The sequence below is a fragment of the Anomaloglossus baeobatrachus genome, chromosome 2 (genome assembly GCF_048569485.1).
Source record: "Anomaloglossus baeobatrachus isolate aAnoBae1 chromosome 2, aAnoBae1.hap1, whole genome shotgun sequence".
NCBI lineage: Eukaryota > Metazoa > Chordata > Amphibia > Anura > Aromobatidae > Anomaloglossus > Anomaloglossus baeobatrachus.
The window spans coordinates 135,323,144-135,345,784 of NC_134354.1; the positions used below are offsets into that span (position 1 = coordinate 135,323,144).

General features: G+C 43.3%; 1 protein-coding gene across 1 annotated transcript; it reads right to left on the bottom strand.

Moving 5' to 3' along the window:
- Positions 1-6,213: 6,213 nt before the first annotated feature.
- On the bottom strand, positions 6,214-22,312 carry BCL7B (BAF chromatin remodeling complex subunit BCL7B). Its single transcript, XM_075333280.1, has 6 exons — positions 22,160-22,312; positions 18,767-18,842; positions 17,619-17,703; positions 13,697-13,849; positions 9,107-9,186; positions 6,214-7,106 (listed from the first exon to the last, which is right to left on the bottom strand). The coding sequence occupies exons 1-6, from the start codon at positions 22,249-22,251 to the stop codon at positions 7,017-7,019; spliced, it is 576 nt and encodes a 191-aa protein (XP_075189395.1). The 5' UTR covers positions 22,252-22,312; the 3' UTR covers positions 6,214-7,016.
- Positions 22,313-22,641: the final 329 nt, after the last annotated feature.

Consider the following 22,641-nt stretch of genomic DNA (forward strand, 5'->3'; position numbering starts at 1 on the left):
ATACTCTTCCCTGTTAGGCCATTATTGTGCAGAGCAATGATGGCTGCACGTGTTTCTTTAGAGATAACCATGGTTAACTGAAGAGAAACAATGATACCAAGCACCAGCCTCCTTTTAAAGTGTCCAGTGGTGTCATTCTTACTTAATCATGACTGATTGATCGCCAGCCCTGTCCTCATCAACACCCACACCTGTGTTAATGGAACAATCACTAAAACAATGTTAGCTGCTCCTTTTAAGGCAGGAATGCAATGATGTTGAAATGTGTTTTGGGGGTTAAAGTTCATTTTCTTAGCCAATATTGACTTTGCAAGTAATTGCTGTTAAGCTGATCACTCTTTATGACATTCTGGAGTATATGCAAATTGCCATTAGAAAAACTTAAGCAGTAGACTTTGTAAAAGTTAATATTTGTAGCATTCTCAAAACTTTTGGCCATGACTGTAGAATGTGTATATAGGTTAGCAGATTGAATAATAAGGTAATGAATGGACTGGATGGGTTAGGTTTAATTTAGTATTCTTATAATTGTTTATTGGTTTTAAAATGACAAACAACAGACGGAACAGTTTTAATAGATGAGTCTAATGTTTAATGATGTCCATGGTTTATCGTAGTGCAGCCACCATCCTGACATGTGCCCCCATCCTGCGGGGTAATGGTGCTTTCACACTTGCGTTCAGCGCAATCCACCGCTATGGAGAATAGCGCAGTCCATTAACGCACTGCACTGTTCTCCATAGATTTGTATTGATGACGTACTGTAACGCAAGTGTCTGCGTTGCATCCGCTGGCCGACGCCGAGTCGTTATTTTAACGCAGCGTCAGGCAGAGGGAACGCTGCATGTAGCGTTTTTTGGGTCGTTAAAATAACGCACATTGACAGATTCCGTTGGAATCCGCCAAGGTGTCTAATGATAGTCTATGGTGGCACTGACAAATTCCGTCACGTTCTATTGAGCATGCTCAGCATGTCCAGCAGAACGATCTAAATCGCTTAAAATCACTCCTGGTCTCTCTCCCCCCTCTCTCATACTTACCGATCACGGGCGCGGCGCTGCACAGTTGTCACAAAGTTCCGGTGGCTTTTCCTCTTTTGAAAATGCCGGCCGCTCATTATTCAATCTCGTATTCCCTGCTTCCCCCACCCACCGACGCCTATCATTGGTTGCAGTCAGACATGCCCCCACACTGAGTGACAACTGTCTCACTGCAACCAATCACAGCCACCGGTGGGCGGGTCTATATCGTGCAGTAAAATAAATAAATAATTAAAAAAAAATGACGTGCGGTTTCCCCCAATTTTGATACCAGCCAAGATCAAGCCACACGGCTGAAGGCTGGTATTCTCAGGATGGGGAGCTCCACGTTATGGGGAGCCCCCCAGCCTAACAATATCAGCCAGCAGCCGCCCGGAATTGCTTCATCGATTAGATGCGACAGTCCCGGGACTCTACCCGGCTCATCCCGAATTGCCCTGGTGCGGTGGCAATCGAGGTAATGAGGAGTTAATGGCAGCAGCCCATATCTGCCACTAAGTCCTAGTTTAATCATGGTAGGTGTCTCTCCGAGATACCTTCCATGATTAACCTGTGAGAAAATAAACATATACACCCGAAAAAATCCTTTATTTGGAATAAAAGACAAAAAACCCCCCCAAAAAAAACACTTTTTCACAACCTTATTAAACCCCCAACTACCCCTCCAGGTCCGACGTAATCCACACGAGGTCCCACGATGTTTTCAGCTCTGCTACATGAAGCTGACATGAGCGGCAGTAGAACACGACTGATCTGTCAGCTTCACGCAGCAACTGAAGTGAGCCGCGCGATCAGCTGTGCCCTTTTTCAAGTGACCCGCGGACACAGCTCTAGGGTGGAGGACTGCAGCTGTGGTCGTGGGTCACCTGAGTGACAGCAGAGCTGATCGCGTGGCTCACTGCAGTCACTCAGGGGATTTGCGGTTACCTCTCTCTCTCCTCCCGGCCTGCAAATCTCCTTTTCCCGGCAAAACATTAAAAAAAAAAATAACAAAAAAAAAAAAGCAAAACGTTTGTTTACAGGAATCCGTTACATTATTAGCACACTAACACACAAAAGGTCTTTACATTATCGGACACTCCCATGATACGTTTATAACAAATCCATGAAAAAACATTTATCATATAACATTTTTTCAAAAAACGGAGCACTAGAATCCAAATATTAAATAGTAATCTTTATTACAAAATTAGACATACAATTAAAAAGATGTGCACAAGTAAACAAACAAGCTGTAGCGGAATAATAACGCACATAATGAGGTCAATCCAGAAACAAGGGGTGACATAAATCAAAGCAGTCCAAGGATGTAAAGGTATAAACTACTACAATGAATAGGATTATATTCTAGTTGGCAGGGATACTATGTCCAGGATGAGGGGCTTGCATATCTAAATAAAGTTCCACCATGGAATATCCACTCTTAAGTCCCACTCCAGCATATAAACAGACATAGAAATCACCTGATCGCCAATATGTGAAAAGACTGTGTTTAAACAGCAAACACAACATCCAGGACTATATCCATTTCATACTACGTGGATAATAATAGTGGGTGACGAATCAGTCTTGTGTTCTAATCCTACCAGCTGCTATTGGCTCGGAGTAATCACACAACGGTGATATCTCCGCTACGCCATAAATAATTATACTGGTCAATATTCATACTTATATATCTGATCAGTCAGCCACAACAACAATGTCCTATAATCATGATACGTCACCACAAATATCTAGATCAAATACAACCTGTGCATAATAACCCAGTGACTAGTGGATGATGGATCCGCCTGTAAGTTAATAGACCTTAATCCCGAAATGGGACATTGTCCCTGTAATACCTGCGAGCCGGTTGCTTACAGCACAGACTACCTCCACCCTGGGGGGATATCCGCACTACCATGTAAGTGCAAAGCCGGTCAACATCCAGACAGAAGGGACAGATCCATCAAGCACGTATCCACAATTCACCTGGGTATTAAACGCCCAGGTGAAGCTGGGCGCGAAACGTACGTCGGGGTAAGTAGCTGGCGGCACGGAGATCTTTAATACCCAGGTGAATTGTGGATACGTGCTTGATGGATCTGTCCCTTCTGTCTGGATGTTGACCGGCTTTGCACTTACACGGTAGTGCGGATATCCCCCCAGGGTGGAGGTAGTCTGTGCTGTAAGCAACCGGCTCGCAGGTATTACAGGGACAATGTCCCATTTCGGGATTAAGGTCTATTAACTTACGGGCGGATCCATCATCCACTAGTCACTGGGTTATTATGCACAGGTTGTATTTGATCTAGATATTTGTGGTGACGTATCATGATTATAGGACATTGTTGTTGTGGCTGACTGATCAGATATATAAGTATGAATATTGACCAGTATAATTATTTATGGCGTAGCGGAGATATCACCGTTGTGTGATTACTCCGAGCCAATAGCAGCTGGTAGGATTAGAACACAAGACTGATCCGTCACCCACTATTATTATCCACGTAGTATGAAATGGATATAGTCCTGGATGTTGTGTTTGCTGTTTAAACACAGTCTTTTCACATATTGGCGATCAGGTGATTTCTATGTCTGTTTATACGCTGGAGTGGGACTTAAGAGTGGATATTCCATGGTGGAACTTTATTTAGATATGCAAGCCCCTCATCCTGGACATAGTATCCCTGCCAACTAGAATATAATCCTATTCATTGTAGTAGTTTATACCTTTACATCCTTGGACTGCTTTGATTTATGTCACCCCTTGTTTCTGGATTGACCTCATTATGTGCGTTATTATGCCGCTACAGCTTGTTTGTTTACTTGTGCACATCTTTTTAATTGTATGTCTAATTTTGTAATAAAGATTACTATTTAATATTTGGATTCTAGTGCTCCGTTTTTTGAAAAAATGTTATATGATAAATGTTTTTTCATGGATTTATTATTAGCACACTATTTGCAACGCATCCGTCACATGCGTCACACAAGGCACTGTGACAGATGCCTCACAACGCAAGTGTAAAAGCAGCCTAATGTGTGCGGGGGCGGAGTTCGGGGTGGGTGGAGCCGAGGGGGCCCATGGCGCTGACTACGTCAGCGCCGGGGACTGCATGCCTGGGGACAGGTGACTATCCAGGTGTGTATGTGTGTGTGCACAGTGTACACATGCGGAGGGCGAAGTGCAGGGGAGCTGAGACGATCGGGGAAAATTGTCGGGTGTCGTCCTGTCGGCCCGTATTTCGGGCTGTTCAGTTAGGCTCCTTGCACACGTAGCCAGGGTAAATATCGGGTAAGTAAGCAAAGCGCTTTGCTTGGTTACCCGATATTTACCTTGGTTACCAGCGTACACCGCTTAGCGCTGGCTCCTTGCACATGTAGCCAGGGTAAATATCGGGTAACTAAGCAAAGCGCTTTGCTTGCTTACTTGATATTTACCTTGGTTACGAGCGTACATCGCTTAGCGCTGGCTCCTTGCACATGTAGCCAGGGTAAATATCGGGTAACTAAGCAAAGCGCTTTGCTTAGTAACCCGATGTGTACCCTGGTTACATGCGCAGGGAGCCTTAGCTGAGCCGTTGGTCGCAGGCTCTTTAGCGCATGCGCTGTGGTGACGGTTGTCACTGTAATGATGTCATTTTGGAGCAAGACAGACAGACAGAATAAAGCAATTATATATATAGATGTTAGAATGCTGTACATAAGAGCTTACTGCTGGTGGCCGCAGCTTATAGGCCCCAAATTTGGTGGCAGGTTCCCTTTAAATTGTTTTCTTTTTGGAACTTCCTGGGACGGACATTCTTCGGTGCAGATTACATACATTTTTTTATGACTCGATGCACGCTTTGCAGGAACAGTGTCGAATCAGAGTGGTCTATTGGCGTGCCTGAGTCCCTCCCTCAGCTTGTGGTAAGCCTTTGGCAGTTTGTCCCTTGCGTTTTCTGAACAGTTATACTTAACATGTCACTTGGCACTTTACTTCCAATAATGTCCCTTCCCTTATTACTTGGTGCTATGTATTTACCTTGAGTACATTTGTACCAGTTGTGATTACTATACATGTAACTCTCAGGCACGAGCATCTGTCACTTTATCTTTGCACACGCACCTTTTCAATGTCATTATTTTAGAAGCAAAAAAGAATAAATAAAAAAAAAAACAAAACTGAATTGCACAAAAGAAAAAAATAATACCTCTGGTTTCCTCTTTCTTATAGCAGCATTGGTGGATTGTGCTTACCCTGTGGTCTATATGGCTGTAATCCTACTTCCAACTTACACACAATGACCCGCAAAGGGTACTAATATTGATCAATGAATGTTATCTATTTGAACATGTGGATAGGGAATAAAACCCTAAGCTGTCTGTTTTACCTTGGCTAGTTGTCAAAAATAGAAGGGATCCCACACCATTTTTAAAACAAATATTTCTTTAAATAATAATTTAAATAATTGAAAATAAACCAGCGTAGGGTCTCCCCTATTTTTGATAACTAGACAAAGTGAAAACAGACAGCTGGAGGCTGGTATTATCAGGGTGGGAAGGTCCATGTTTTTATTTTTATTTCACCCCTCCTAGCTTAAAAGTAGCAGCCCGCAGCCGCCACAGGGGTGGCACATTCATTAGATGCGCCAATTCTGGCACTTTGACCCGGTCTTCCCGATTATCCTGGTGAGGTGGCAATAGGGGTAATACTTTTGGGGTTGATGTCAGCTGTGAATTCACAGCTGGCATCAAGCCCAGGGGTTAGTAATGGAGAGGAATCTATCAGACACCCCCATTACTAACCCGGTAAGTGTAGAATTTATAAAAAAAAAAAAAAAGTTTATTTGAATTAAGACTCCCCCACACCCCCCGAGTCACCAATTTATTAATTAAAAAGAAATCTTCAAAGTTCTGAGGACGTCTCAGAACGAAGGTACGTCGGAATTGAGGGGCGTCGTGGGTCATTACACCATTGGAGATTATGTCGGAACTTTGATAATTTATTTTGAATTAATAAATTGGTGAACGAGGGAGTGTTTATTCCAATAACCTTTATTTTTTCTGTGTATGTGCAAGTTGTTGTTAACTCTACACTTGCTGGGTTAGTAATAGGGGTGTCATTAAATTTTATTAACATACAAACAGTACCCGAACTCTCATTTCTATTAGTACCGTAAGTAACATAACTTGTACTATACTTTTTTGTTTTTTAGTTTATTTGCAGTTATTAAGATATCAACAAACTATGATTTGCACATTCTTACAAAATATTTCTTTTTAAAATTTTCAAATAAATCCCAGAGACCTCCTGAAACAGGTCGGTTCATTTAATAAAAATATCTTTGTAATCAAACACATCCAACATCCATTGTCCTCGATACTAAAAAAAGAACATTGACTAGAAACATAGAATATAGAAGTTCTCTATAGGTTTTCTATAAGGAATGGAGCTGTGTAATCTTAGAATCTGGATTAGAAATGTAATAATTTAAGTGCTTGTTGCTGGAAATACCATGGCAGCTGATTGTGCACCCGGCAAGTGCTCCATGATAAGCCCCTGATCAAGTCCTGTAAAGGCCTTCAGTACATGGCAGGGAGTGGTGTTCTATATCTATATATCTTTCTATATGTGTGCTTCATCACATATCAAATCTAGGAGTTAGACTCTTCACAAAAACAGTAATGATTGTGTAGGCGATGCAGACTTCATGTAAAAATCAAAGCCGTGACATAGTACATGTAGTAATGGCTAGCTGACAAAAAGCAGGAACATGGCACAATAAGCGGTGGCGCCGTATGGAAATGATCCAAGCGTTAGTACCATATGGTACCTGTGACGAATGTGATTAATGGAGTAGAACATTACTCGCTCACTTTGCATTCTGGACTGGGCCTCTGTGAGGCAGGTTATCATTCCCTCCCTTTGAAAAAGTAATTGCACGACTTCCAGCCTCCAGTGCAAGCATTGTCATCTAAGGCAAAATCATTAGGTGTATTCATTTGGCACTAGCTTTTCAATGCAGTGTGGGGATGGGAAGGCACATCGGGGCACACTCTCTTCAGTGGCGGTGCTCCAGACTCATCCAGCTCTTCTGCCTGGGATATGAAGAATAGAGTCTACAATCAGAATTTGTTCTGCGATATCAAACCGTTTCTGAAAAACCGCTATCATGTGTACAAGTGTTTCCATACATTTACTTCTGCACTTCTACATCCATAAAACTCCTGTTCTATCCAACACTTCTATTAATAATTACAATTATCCCAATGTAAACACACTGTGATACACTCTAGAAGATTGTGGCAAAGTTATTACCACTGTATCAATCGTTTATACATACAGACCGCTCATCCAGTATGAGCTTAACCCTCTGCATCAACATCCCGAGCATCAATCTACGATGTTTCCCCGAACATAAGCCCTAGTGCGAATTTTCAGACCTTCTGCAGTATGCTTAAAATATAAGCCCTACTCCAAATATAGCCAGAGTCACACTTGCAAATGCTTCGCGTGTAACTCACGCGAGTCTCACATCGCATCACCCGGCATGGCTGCACTCTCCAGTAGCGGGTCAGTTGTATGTATCTCTAAGCAGCTGAGACGCTCCTGTCCGGAGAGTGTGCGGCAGTGCCGGGTGATGCAATGTGAGACTAGCGTGAGTTACACGTGAGGCACAAGCTGGTGTGACTCTGGCCTAAGCTTTAGTTACAGATCAATAATGAATTGTCTGCGCAGCTAAAAAAGTTAAATAACAGCGGAACACTTCATTAAAGAAAGCAGAAACCCCTCTGCCCCCCCCCAAAAATAAAAATAAATTGTACTCACCAGACCCCGAACAATTACAGCTGGCAAGTGCCAACGGTTGATGGGGTCTTTCGCAGTGATCTGTGTCGCTGTCAGGTCCCTTGCCATTCCACGTACACACAGATTGGGTTCCAGTATCCCTCCATGCACACACACAGATCAGGTCCATCATCTGTCTGCTCTCATACATACACACACACACACACACACACACACAATCATTTTGCTCACACACACACACACACACACACACACACACACACACACACACGCAGTATCACTCTACTCTCTCACACACACACACTCATATCCGGATCCACTATTCCTCTGCGCGCGCACACACACACACACACACACACACACACACACACACACGTGATACTGCTTCCAACCCGCAGGGCGAGAGACTGCTGTGGAATGCAGGGGGAGCCGACAGCAACGCAGATGTCAGGAGTCTGACAACTGCGATTCTCCTAGGGGTGTCTGCCTTCTTTTGGGGGTAAACTTAGGCCATGCTTCCCCAAAAATAGGACCTACCCCGAAAATAAGCCCTAGCACATTTTTTCAGGTAAAAATAAAAACAAATAAATAAATAAAAAACAGTCTTGTTTTCAGGGAAACACGGTATGGTTAGTATGTTACATAGGAGGAGTGTGGGAGATTCTTATTTTGTTTTATAGGAAAAGGTGCAGTAGAAGTTGTATATAGTTATGTGCTTCTCAAAATAGGCTTAGGAGTCCAGTGGGCGGTCCTACTTTGTGATAGACAGAAATAAAAACCAGCTGTAAAGAGGTTGTCTCATGAACGAAGTTGATTTTAATCAATAGATCTTGGAATAATAATAAGTTCCACAATTGGAGAAGTTTTGAAAAAAAAAATGTTCCTGTGTTGAGATAATCTTATATATGTGTCCCTGCTGTGTGCTGTGTAATGGCCGTGTCTGACCGTACAGGGACATGGTCTGATCATACCACACCTCCTGGGCAGGGGAGGACATAAAACAGAGTATACAGACAACATCTACTGATTAAAATCAACTTAAAAATGAACTTTGTTCATGGGACAACCCCTTTAATCAGGCTTTTAAGTCATTTTGTTCTTTTTTTGCCAGTACCGGTGTAGCAGATGTGACTTAAAAGACTGAAAAAATAAAGTGGGTCTGATTTTTTTTTTTTCAAAATAAAACTATTAATATGACCCTGGATGGCGGAAAGGTACAGACTAAACTGATGATGAACCAAAATGATCCCCCGAAGCGCTCATCTCTTTAATATGGGAAATGAACCAGTACCTGAGCAGCAGCTAAAGCGGGCTCCTCCTTAGTCAGGGTAGGGGGTTCATCCGCTACTTCAGAAGCAGGCACAGAGGGCTCTGAAAAACACACACACAGGTCGTCTACCAAACCGCAGCCACAAACTTACCAAGTACAACTAGTAATCACAAGCGGGATAATAAAGATGTGTGACAGCGGACGGCCGTTTTCATCAGGTTTCACTCTTCATTTAACTTAAATACAAGCCATTTAATAGCATTTGTCACCCTGGAGATTGTCTCATTGTGAGAAAACCTGCACTTTTTTTTTTTTTTTATTTACTGAACACCATTCAATAGATCTCTTTTTTTTTCTTTGTGTGGTATACTGACTTGGGCCAGCAAAACTGAAGACAAAAAAAAAAAAAATACACCCGTCTGGCCTTCAGTGAGCCGATAGAATCCTGCGGTTGTGTTTGGGGTATGTGCACACTGTATTTTTTCAGGTGGATTCCCCCTGAAAAAGCGTTAAGAAAATAGAAAAACGCATAAACAAATGCAGGGGAGCATCAAAATGACTTGCTGTGCATTTATTTTTTGTCACTTTTTTTTTTTAACTGCATCATGCGTCAAAAGCTGTGACAAGTAGTGTTGAGCGAGTAGTTAGTGAGTATTGTCTGCTACTCACATCTTTGTAACGAGTAGCGGGCGCAATATAAGTCAATGGGAAATACTCGCTAAGTAGTGAGTAACCCGAAAGCCGTACTTTTCGTGTGAGTAGCGAATAGTGCGGCTTTCGGGTTACTCGCTACTTAGCGAGTATTTCCCATTGATTTACATTGCGCCCGCTACTCGGAACGAATATGCGAGTAGCGGACAGTACTGACTAACAGCATAGCGAGTACGAATAGTCAACTACTCGCTCAACACTAGTGACAAGTCTAGAAGTGACCTCACCATTGTTCTATGATCACTATATTATGAATAGTGTTAAAAGAAAACAAAACCCACTGGTGGCAACGCCAGAAAAGACAGTTCATGTAAAGTACCTTCATCTTCTTCCAACAGCACAAACTATGCGGATGTGCAGATATCTAAAAGACACCCGTGTGTGTGTGTGTCAGGTTGTCAGTGTAGATCGTAAGTCAGAGAGCTGCCAGATGAGGCAAAATGTTCATCTGGTATTATTTAGGCGTTAAAGGGTTATGCTACCACTATTCACTTCCGTAGCATGACATGTGTACAAGATACCTGCCAGGACCTACGTATAATGGGCAGGTGCCGAACCCGTGCTCTGTCAGGTTTCTCTAGATGTGATGTCATTAGCACAGCTCATGTTCCGATCCAGAAATGAATGGCGCTAGAATAACCCTTTAAAGGGAATCTGTCACCAGGTTTTTGCTCCCTCATCTGAGAGCAGCATAATGTATAGATAGAGACCCTGATTCCAGTGGTGTGTCACTTACTGAGCTGTTTGCTGTCAATTTGCTAATGTTAAAAAAAAAAAATGTTTTCTCTGCTGCAGATCTAGCAGTTATACAGAGCTCATGAATATGCTGGACTACCTGGCAGCCGACCAAGTAGTCCTCTAATGATAATCTACTGCTGATTAAACAGTGATTTTATCAAAACTACACGAAACAGCCCAATAATTGAAAGATCTCTGATCCTACATTAGGCTGCTCTCAGATTAGGTGGCAAAAACCTGGTGACAGATTCCTTTTAAGACCTCTCATACATAATATTGAGATACTAAATCACTGACATACAACAATCACATGTATTCTGTTATTAATGTGCTTTTGTTTTTTAAATGCAAAATGTTCTCAGAGCTATTTTTTATAGACAAATACATTAATCCTTGTAAAAAGTGTAAATGAAAAACAGGTAGAAAATGTCTGAATGGAGGTTTATGTGAATGACTGATGTGTCCGTCCCTGGCCTACAAGTTCCGTGTCTTGTCAAAACTAAAATTGTATGAAAATTAGTGATTGGGCGGTGGAAACGGACTGTAAAAGTCCGGATCCACGCAGTTTCAAAGATACCCAGGCGCTTCATACTTACTTACCAAGGCTCAGTCGCGGCTGTACACTGCTCCTGCCACCTCCCTGGGCTGCTCATCATTGCTGATCCATGTGTACTGCTTTACCCGCCCACCGGTCGGCCTGGTGTCTGTGATTGGTTGCAGTCAGATGCGCCCCCATCCTGTGTGATAACGTCTGCCTGCATCCAATCACAGGCACTGTCTGTGGGTCAGTATTGTGGTATAAAAGTAAATAAAACAATTGACATAGGGTCCCCCCCATATTATGATACCCAGCACAGATAAAGCCCACAGCTACAGGCTTTAGCCCCCAGCCGTGCGCTTATCTTGACTTGAAAATAAGAAGAACCACCTGCTGCTTTTTTTTTAAATATTTAAGTAAATAATTTAAAAAACTGTGGTTCAGTCCCCCCAATTTTGATACCCAACCATGATAAAGCCCGACAGCTGGGGGCTGGTATGTTCAGACTGGGGAGGCCTATGGCTATTAGGCCCCCCCTAGCCTAATAATAGCAACCTGCAGCCGCCCGAGATTGTCGCATCAATTAGATGTGACAAGCTCGGCACTTTACCTGGCTTTTCCAGATTGCGCTGTGCGGTGGCAATCAGGGTAACAAGGGGTTAATAACAGCGCACAACTGTCATCAAACCCAAAATTAATGATGGGTAGGCGTCTATGAGACCCCAATCACTAATCCTATTACTTATAAATACAATGACTGAGCCGCAATGAGCGATGAGGTCACTCAGGTGATTTGCTGTCACAGCTGGAAATTCCACTTGTGATCGCAACTAACCAGAGTGATGTCATCACGGCTCAGTCATTGTCTGTCTGCAGTCACAGCGGGCAGTCATGCTCTATGGCCACTCTCTGTGACTGAGATGTTGCAGAGCTGAATCACTGTGGGACCTCGTGTGGATTATGTTGGACCTGCAGGTTAATAAAGTGGTGAAAGAGGGTGTTTTTTAGTATTTCATTCCAAATAAAGGATTTTTCTTGGTGTTTGTGATTCTTATAGACCCCTACCCATCACTAATTTTGGGCCTGATGACAGTTGTGCGCTGTTATTAAGCCCTCATTACTCCGGTTGCCAACACAACCATCTAATCATCTAATGGATACGACAATCTCGGGTCCTTGCAGGTTGTTTTAGGCCTCCCCAGTCTAAGAATACCAGCTCCCAGCTGTTGGGCTTTATCATGGCTGGGTATCAAAATTGGGGGCGACCGCACGCTGCTTTTTTTATTTATATAATGGAAAAAAAAAAAAAAAAAGCGCCGCATGCGGCTCTTCTTATTTTGATACACAGCCAAGTTAAGCACAGGTCTGGTGGCTGCAGCCTGTAATCGTAGGCTTTATCTGTGGTAAGTATCATAATATGGGGGGACCCTACGCCAATGTTTTTGTTTATTTAGTTTTACTGTACGGGTAGAGTCACACTGATGTATGACTCGCACGAGTGCAATGCGAGAAAATCTCGCATTTCACTCGGCCCCATGTAAGAGAATGCTGCAGCTCACATTTCTGAGTTTTTCCTCACCCCTAAAAAAAATTGCAGCATGCTACGATTGTCTGTGAGTCTCCTATCACTTGCACCCATACAATGGGTGCGAGAGAAACATTGGACTGCACTGAGATGACATCCAAGTCACAGGCTGACATTGAAGGCGATGGGGGGGAATTATCCCTCCCTCTCCTCCGCAGCTGTCATCCAATCACAGGATCGGATCACAGTCACATGATACTCTGCTTATGCTCGCAGCAGAGCGTGAGCCTCGTGAGGGTCATTAGCATATCCCATCCGATGCTCTTGCATCGGATGACATATACCAGTGTGACCCCGGCCTACGATATAAATGAGCATAGAGCCTCTAATTGATTGCAGTCATCTGACACTCAGTGTGGGGGAGCGTTTGACTGCAATCAATCACAGGCGCCGGTGGGTGGGGAAAGCAGTGCATATTCAATGAAAGTTAATTAGCTGCTCTGGAATTGAATGTGCAACCTGGAAACAGCGTACCACCATGATAGAGCCTCGGTAAGTGCAGCGCACATGCTCCTATCACCTATCACACCAACATTTTTAATTTCCCGTTTGTGATCCCTATAGACCTATATGGGGGCCGGATTCCGGATCGGAACCAAATTAAAAAAAAAACAAAAAACGATAACACGGACCCGCTAATGATCTCTAATGAAAACACATAACGCTGCAAAAAGTATGTTCAGGTTTATTACCAGTTATAAATAAACTAAACTCTGTTACATTAGACGAACTATCTGGTAATCAGAGATTTCTATGCCTTCTTCTTGTGCTAAAAAAGGGTCAACAAAAATTGAAATGATAACGATACAGAAAAGTCACACAAATAGAGGAGGCACGCCCGTGTTCTGCCAATACACATGTATAGTCATAGGAAATTCTCAGTCCAACAGGTGCTACATTTGTGAAGAAGTTTGGAATATACAGTTACATTGTCTCAACAAAGTTTTGTACATACAACAGCTCATAAAAAAATATACAATTTCTTAGACAGCTCAGATTTCTCCGGTGACAGCCAAGGGTGTAAGTCAGGTGTCCTTACCATCCAGACTCTCCTGTCCCAGTGTTGGGGGCTGGGAGTCCGCTGTGTGCACTGGGCTCGGGGACTCGCTGTGTGTCGGGCTGGGGCTGGACGTGCTGCTCTCCACTTTTGGTTGATATACATCTGACAAGGAGCTTTGGTTACTGGTTTCATCTGTAAGGAAATAAACAGTTTCATGAACTGAATGTTAAAAGCTCAGTCAATTAAATACCTAGAAAACGGGAAAAGCCCAAGTAACGGTGACATCGGAGAAGCCACTGTATAGTACATGTTCACATGTGGTGGGTTTGTTTGCTGAATATTATACGCAGTGTATCAGCATAATGAATGAGATTCCTGAAATCTCATATATGCTTTTTTTCCCCCAACACAAAATTTTGAGCCCTTCTGTTTTTTAGCCAAGAAGTAGCAAAGTCAATTATTTCTGTGTTTTTGCACTTCTTTTCACTTGCTCAAATGAATGAGTGAAAAACTTAAGTAAAAACATTGCAAAAACGCACAGAAAAATGTATACGAAGCATTTTTCATGCCACGACTCTAGGTTTTGGAGCAGAAAAAAAAAAAACGCTGAAAAACACCACATATGAACAAAGCCTTAAGGGTGCTTTACACTCTGCAACATCGCTAACGATATATCGTCGGTGTTACGGTGTTTGTGACACACATCCGGCGTCGTTAGCGACATCGCAGTGTGTGACAGCTAGGAGCGATGATCAACGATCGTAAAAATGTCAAAAATCGTTGATCGTTGACACGTCGCTCCTTTTCATAATATCATTGGTGGTGCATGCCGCTGGTTGTTCGTCGTTCCTGCGTCACACATCGCTATGTGTGATACCGCAGGAACGACAAACATCTCCTTACCTGCGGCCGCCGGCAATGAGTTAGGAAGGAGGTGGGTGGCGTGTTCCGGCCGCTCATGTCCGCCCCTCCTCTACTATTGGGCGGTTGCTTAGTGACGCCGCTGTGACGCCGAACGCACCTCCCCCTTGAAGGAGAGATTGTTCGGTGTCTCCAGCGACGTCGCTAAACAGGTATGTGCGTGTGACGCTGCCGTAGTAATTATGTTCGCTAAGGCAGCGATTACCACATATTGCACCAACGACGGGGCGGGTACTATCGCTTGCGACATCGCTAGCGATGTCGCAGCGTGTAAAGCACCCTTTAGGGTACGTGCCCACAATCAATTTTTGCAGCGTTTGGATGCATCGTGTTTTCACTGTTGCACAGTACAAGCATAGTGGATAGTATTTATAGAAATCCTGTGCCCACTTTGCATGGACGGCCTGCAGTAAACACTGACCTGCGGTGCGGTTTTCTGAGCCACAGCATGTCAATTGTTTGCTGTGGAGTCGCAAGCGTTCTCCGTAGGGAGAACACAAGTGAGAGACCGCAGCGCCCCGAACCCTGATCGTGGGCACGGTCAGCTGTCGTCTCCTGCGGAGGAGACTTACAGCCAGGTAGGTCAGGACCCACTACGTCTAAGACTCAGCGGGTGCTGATCATGGGCATGTACCCTAAGCGGCTTTGTAGGTATAATTTGCATGTAGTAAAAGCTGGTCATTCAGACGAAAAAGCAGTCTGTCAAACTAAGGTTTGGCCGACATATTTCTCGCCTGACTTTTCTCATGCACAGGAGAGCTCAACGCAGCTTTCTTGTGCTTTCACATGAACATCAGAAATTTTGCTCATCCCAAATTGGCAGGTTTTACCATATTTCATTGGCGCCACTCTGCTACCGCCACTACCAGGCGGTGAAGATAAGAAGAGGGTAAGCGTTGCGCTCACAATATACTCGCAGTGATTCCGGAGCTCGTGCCGATTGGAATGAGCACCCAGATTCAATGCCTGGGGAGCTAGTTGCAGTGATGGAGAGGACCGTGACTGAAATGTTCAAAAGCGTCACCCATATGACTGAAAGCCAGTGTCTGGTATACACTTGACTAATGATAAAAAACGTTTTTTGACATGAATTCTGGGAAGCTTGGCTAGTGGACGACATGTTGGTGATGTGCACTGCATGACATGTAAGACATTGAGGGCAGTTTAGTATTGTCAGATGATATCCATACACACAGTAACTGCACGCCAAGAGAGGGAAAGTAAAATAACCTCTGAAGGCACTGTGGTGTGTAGCATTATATTTCAAACACTCCTACACAATATATATTATCTAATACGTCTAGTGCAGAAAAAGGCAAAGATGCCAAAACCTAAGTCTATTAGCCTCATAACAATCAAACGCCGTTGTAAATTTAAGGTGCAGGATTAAAGTTCTTGCAATCTAGCTGAAGAATGTTTTGGTCCCCTGTTGTAATGATACTTAGGGTAAAATAGAAACATTTTATCACCGCTTCTGTTTTCTTTAATAAGTACATAGCAGTACATAAGTGCTATGTACTGAACAGAAGCATCGGTACTGGTCAACAATGTCAGAGCTGCTCGGTCAGTGTCTTATCTCACAATAGTGGGCTGTTTTCCAATATAACTGGGGCTTCTAGGAATGCCTCAGTTTAAGGCTAGGGCCACACGGGGATTACTGCGATCCCCTCGCATGTCACTCGGCTCACGCTGGCAGTACAGCAGAGCCAAGTGTCATGCTAGTGTCCCTGCAACTGAGGTCCGACTGTGCGAGCGGACCTCAGCTGTGGGGTGGGGGGCGACTCTGAGTAGGGGCGGGCCAGTGCTGAGGAGTGGCGGGCCAGCGCTGCGGAGGGGAGGGAGGGATTTATCTCCCTCTCTCCTCCGTGGCTGGCTATTGCCATTCTTGCTCTGTACTCGCAGTACACCAGTGTACCACGAGTGCAGTGCGATTTTTCTCTCGCCCCATAGACTTGAATGGGTGCAAGAGAAAGAGTCTCGCATTACACCTGCAGCATGCTGCGACTGTTTTCTCAATCCGATTAGGGTTGAGAAAATAATCGCTCATGTGCGCTGACACACAGGCTAATATTGGTCCGAGTGGAATGCGATGTTTTATCGCACTCCACTTGCACCGTTTTTCTCGCCGTGTGGCTTAGGCCTAAGTGACATACACAATAAATTACTTACAGACAGATGGAATTGCAGCTGTATATTGCTCAGGCCAAAAGACTACTGCTACTCCAGCAGGATACAGCTAAACCCCCACTAGGTGGAGGCATCGCAGGTGCAGGAGGAGCCAATCACACTCACTTCCAAATATGGAGGAGTTGATGGCTGGATGGTAAAACTGTACACTATATTATATATAGTGTAGGGACCTACAAGCATGAGGTTCCAGTGACGAGGGTTGTAGGCTTACGTCTTATGGCCATAACGCTAACAAAAAACCTCATATATTTTTTTGTACAGGATACAGCCAGGCCCCTTTTTGTTAGGCCTTGCTATTAGAGTTTCTGTCCCTATGTAGCGCGCAGTGGGGGTACGGCTTGGCAGCCCGCCTGATCTAACAGTATGGGCGTCACCTAATAGGCTGCAGGTTTGTGACTGTGCGTCTGCTAGTGTGAACAGTGCTCTATGCAAGCCATTAGTGTGCAGTTTTACCATCCAGTCATCACCTCCTCCATATTTGGAAGTGAGTGTGATTGGCTCCTCCTGTACCTGTGATGCCTCCACCTAGTGGGGGTTTAGCTGTATCCTGCTGGAGTAGCAGTAGTCTTTTGGCCTGAGCAATATACAGCTGCAATTCCATCTTGCTGTAAGTAATGATATTCTTTTTTGCTTTTTTATAAAATACAAAATAAAGAAAAAAAATGACATCTCACCAGAGAACTCAAACGTATAATATATGTAACAGTAAATAAATTGCTTGCCCATAACAGACGGCAAATACTAAGTGGATGTTTGAATTGGCCACTTCTATCTAATAATGTTTTTCTTTATCTAAACAGATGCCGTTATATTTGCCAGGTGTCTTTACTTTGTATGACATGTATCGTACCCTGAAATTCAAGCAGAAGCGAGGAGTTGGCAGTGGATGAAGAATTCTCCAGAGTGGCATTTCCTTTCACTTTTACTTTTTCTTTCTGGTGAGAAATACAGAAGAGCCTGGTTACATTTCCTGCGTAGAAGACCACGGATGTCCACTACACACACATGGGCAAACGCATTAAGGAATTTCATACCTGGTTTTTCTGATACACCCGATGTTGTTGTCCTCAGTAAGGCCACGTTCACACGTTAAGTATTTGGTGAGTTTTTTATCTCAGTATTTGCAAGTCAAAATCAGGAGTGGGTAAATAATACATAAGTGGCGCCGTGTTTCTATACTTTCCTCCTGATTGTCCCACACCTCGTTTTGACTTAAAAATACTGAGTTAAAAAACTCATCAAATACTCAATATAAGGATGTAAGCCAAGGTCAGGCGCAGACGTTGAGTAAATGGTGACTTTTTTACCTCGGTATTTGTAGCCAAAACCAGGGGTGGGTAATAGAAACACAGGCACCAATTCTGTATTTATTATACTTTTCATCTGATTGCTCCACCCCTGGTTTTGGCTACACATACGGAGATAAATACTCATCAAATACTCAATATGACCTAAGAGAAACAAAGTAAGGCCTCGGTTCCACTTGCGTTTTGCACGGGCGAGTGCAATCCAATAAAACATCAGACTGCACTCGCACCAATGCAAAATTATGGGGTAGTGTCCATCTGCGATTAATTTCTCATGCTAGATCGACACAAGAAATTAATCACAGCATTGAAACATCGCACTGCACTCGCATGTCACCTGACTGCAGTGCGATGTACGCAGAGACAGGCAGCGAAGGAGATAGGGAGAAAGTGTTCCCTCCCTTTTCTCTGCAGATGTGATCCGACCGCAAGATTGGATCACAGTCACATGACCCTCACCAGAGGGTCATTAGCATATCGCTTGTCATGCTCTCACATTGGAATCTATGCGCAAGTGGAACAATGAATTCTTATTCTTGTCATCCATTGTACAACGCATCAGTCACAAGCATCAAGCAACGCATGTGACTGATGAAAAACAATGGAAATGTGAGCCTAGCCTTAGACTAAGTTTCCTATTCATTTTCCATAAAACAGCAATTAAAAAAAGAAAAAGTTTCTAAATACGCACATCTCTTCCGTCAATAACAGGAACCCACTTAAATATCCGCAGGGACGTGTCACCCACCGTCACCCATTTCTTCTCCCTGAAACATAAATAATGTGAAAAACACGTCATATAATCACAGAGGATGGTAGTTGTGTGGTCGTCCATGCATACACTGAATGTACCGTTACCTCCACTATGGCCATTTCAGTCATCTGAATTGATTTAAAATGATAAAACCTAAATATATATCCCATGGAACAGGTCAGTGCCTCCAGGTATAGTCACAGCGGTAGGTGAATATCAAAGTGATCAGCAATGATCAATATAAGCAAAGTTCCCCTGCTGTGTATTAGGTGTGTTTGTGATGCTGCAGATTTTCAGCAGCATTTCTGCACTGATGAGCTCATTTGGGTTACAGCTCTCATCTAAGCACTCAGCCCGGCGTATAGATACAATAGGAGGCATCAGCTACAGCTGACAGCACCTCTTCTGCAGGCAATTCAAGTGCTGGATACACATAAGAAAAAAAATAAAGAAGAAAGTTTATTCCTTAACCCTTAATACAGCGTAAAGTACATATGTCATTCTGACCAAGCCGGGCCTGTGTGATGGACGCTGGAGTCCATGACTGACAGTCACGCTTCTCCTCCAACAGATGTGATAGGTGGGACATACTAAAAAGAATGGTGAAAAGGAATAAATAAAAAGAATGAGGATAATAACTTATTAGGTGTATATTATGTAGATGTATAAAAGGTTTCTTTGGCAAGTTAGACATGGAATGAACATTATATATGAGCATTATAGGTGTGGAATGATCAGGAAATATATGTAGATAATAGGAAAATGAATGTATATGCCATATAACCAGGTGTATATTATGATACCTGAGCAATATAGGTGTGGAATGATCATGAAATATATGTAGATAATAGGAGAATGAACACATGTGCCATATAACCAGGTGTATATTATATTACCTGAGCATTATAGGTGTGGAATGATCATGAAATATCTGTAGATAAAAGGAGAATGAACACATATCGCATATAACCAGGTGTATATTATGTTACCTGAGCATTATAGGTGTGGAATGATCATGAAATATCAGTAGATTACAGGAAAATGAACGCATATGCCATATAACCAGGTGTATATTACGTTACCTGAGCATTATAGGTGGGGAATGAACATGGAATAGGTGTAGATAATAGGGGAATGAACACATATCCCACACAAACAAGTGTAAGACGCTCAGGGAATAAAATATACACGTTTTTTGGGTGGTATATGTGTACATTTTCCTATTATCTACACATATTCCATGTTCATTCCCCACCTAAGACGCTCAGGGAATAAAATATACACTTGTTTGTGTGGTATATGTGTTCATTCCCCTATTATCTACATATATTTCATGATCATTCCACACCTATAATGCTCAGGTAACATAATATACACCTGGTTATATGGCATATGCGTTCATTTTCCTGTAATCTACTGATATTTCATGTTCATTCCACACCTATAATGCTCAGGTAACATAATATACACTTGGTTATATGGGATATGTGTTTATTCTATTATTATCTACATATATTTCATGTTCATTCCACACCTATAATGCTCAGGTAACATAATATACACCTGGTTATATGGGATATGTGTTCATTCTATTATTATCTACATATATTTCATGTTCATTCCACACCTATAATGCTCAGGTAACATAATATACACCTGGTTATATGGGATATGTGTTCATTCTATTATTATCTACATATATTTCATGTTCATTCCACACCTATAATGCTCAGGTAACATAATATACACCTGGTTATATGGGATATGTGTTCATTCTATTATTATCTACATATATTTCATGTTCATTCCACACCTATAATGCTCAGGTAACATAATATACACCTGGTTATATGGGATATGCGTTCATTCTATTATTATCTACAGATATTTCATGTTCATTCCACACCTATAATGCTCAGGTAACATAATATACACCTGGTTATATGCCATATGCATTCATTTTCCTGTAATCTACTGATATTTCATGATCATTCCACACCTATAATGCTCAGGTAACATAATATACACCTGGTTATATGGGATATGCGTTCATTCTATTATCTACATATATTTCATGTTCATTCCACACCTATAATGCTCAGGTAACATAATATACACCTGGTTATATGGGATATGCGTTCATTCTATTATTATCTACAGATATTTCATGTTCATTCCACACCTATAATGCTCAGGTAACATAATATACACCTGGTTATATGGGATATGCGTTCATTCTATTATTATCTACAGATATTTCATGTTCATTCCATGTCTAACTTGCCCAAGAAACCTTTTATACATCTACATAATATACACCTAATAAATTATTATCTTCATTCTTGTTATTTATTCCTTTTCAGCATTCTTTTTAGTATGTCCCGTGATAGGTAATTACTCTGATCCCAGCAATTAACCATTTAAAAAATCATCTCTGTGCTCGGCTTTCTCGGCAGTGCCATAGACAATGCATTGAGCAGAGGGTGGTATTCAGGACTGTGGGGGTCCCGGCGGTCAGTGACTCATATCCTGCAGATATTGGATAACTCACCATATTGGGAATAACCCTTTAAACACTTGGTAGCAGCACATTGTTATTTCTATATAGCTATGGCTGGAGAGGAGGGCGCCCTCTGCCCCCAGCAGGAGCCCCTGAGTGTGGTCTATGCCCTGTGACATGGACAGGGTCTAACATCTCTTTTCTGGCCAGAATTAGGGATGGCAGTCTGTGCCTGACTGAGGGCGCCATGAGCAGAGTAGACCGCTTCATGGAGAGCCCAGGAATGTGACACTGCATTTATTACGGGCATTTCCCGGAGAAGGATCCAGTGACTGACGTGTGTCACTCTGCCGGTCACAGCCATGACTGCTGTAATGATCTGCGCATGTGCCCACACATTAGCCCATTCACACGTGGTCACCATGACGTCATCTACATGCAAATGACATCGCGGCCATACTGCCCCTCGCCTGCTCCTCTGGCCCATTCCCATGGTAACCACACGCACCGGATTCCGCTGACAGGATAAGACCCTTCTCTCAGTGATCTGTTTATCCAATCACGGGATCTCCTAACCTGCACACGTCCTCCAACCAGATTCCTGCCACGCAGACACGCCCCGCCGCTACTAACAGGAGGGATGATGACAGCTCAGCTGCAGAGAGGAGGTATCTAATTGGCTTCCAGTCACGTCACTCAGCCGCTCGACCAATCAGCAGAGCCCCCTTGGCAAGTTATTTGCCGGCTCCGGGGTCCCTTGTAAAGGAGCGAGTACCTCACCCACCTCGTCCAGGAGTGGCGCTCACTTTACTGACAGAACTAGCGCTCACCATCTGCGGACCTTCTCGATGGCCGCCATCACTTTTTTGATGTCATCTTTGGCCCGGCTTCGGGTCTCGGCTCTCACTGAACGGCCTGACATTTTCCTATCGACACCGCGGCGTGACGCCTGGAGGGGCGTGGTCTTGTTGCATTCCGCTAGTGACGTCACGCGGGTTGTGTGTGGAAAGTGCAGATAAATAGGCGGGAACTTTCTCTCAGTCATAAACTTCTGTTCTGTGAGGCTGAGCGGGAGGCAGGAGCGGCAGAGAGCGGAGCCTGTGCAGGAGCCTGTGCACACTGCCGGCCCCGGCGTTATTGGAGATGTGCCTGACCGTAGACTACCTACACACTTGCCTGTAGTACACACACGGCGAGAAAAACGGTGCAAGTGGAATGCGATAAAACGATCGCATTCCACTAGGACCAATATTACTCTATGGGCCCGCTCCCAAGAGCAATTATTTTCTCAGCCCTAATCGGACCAAGAAAA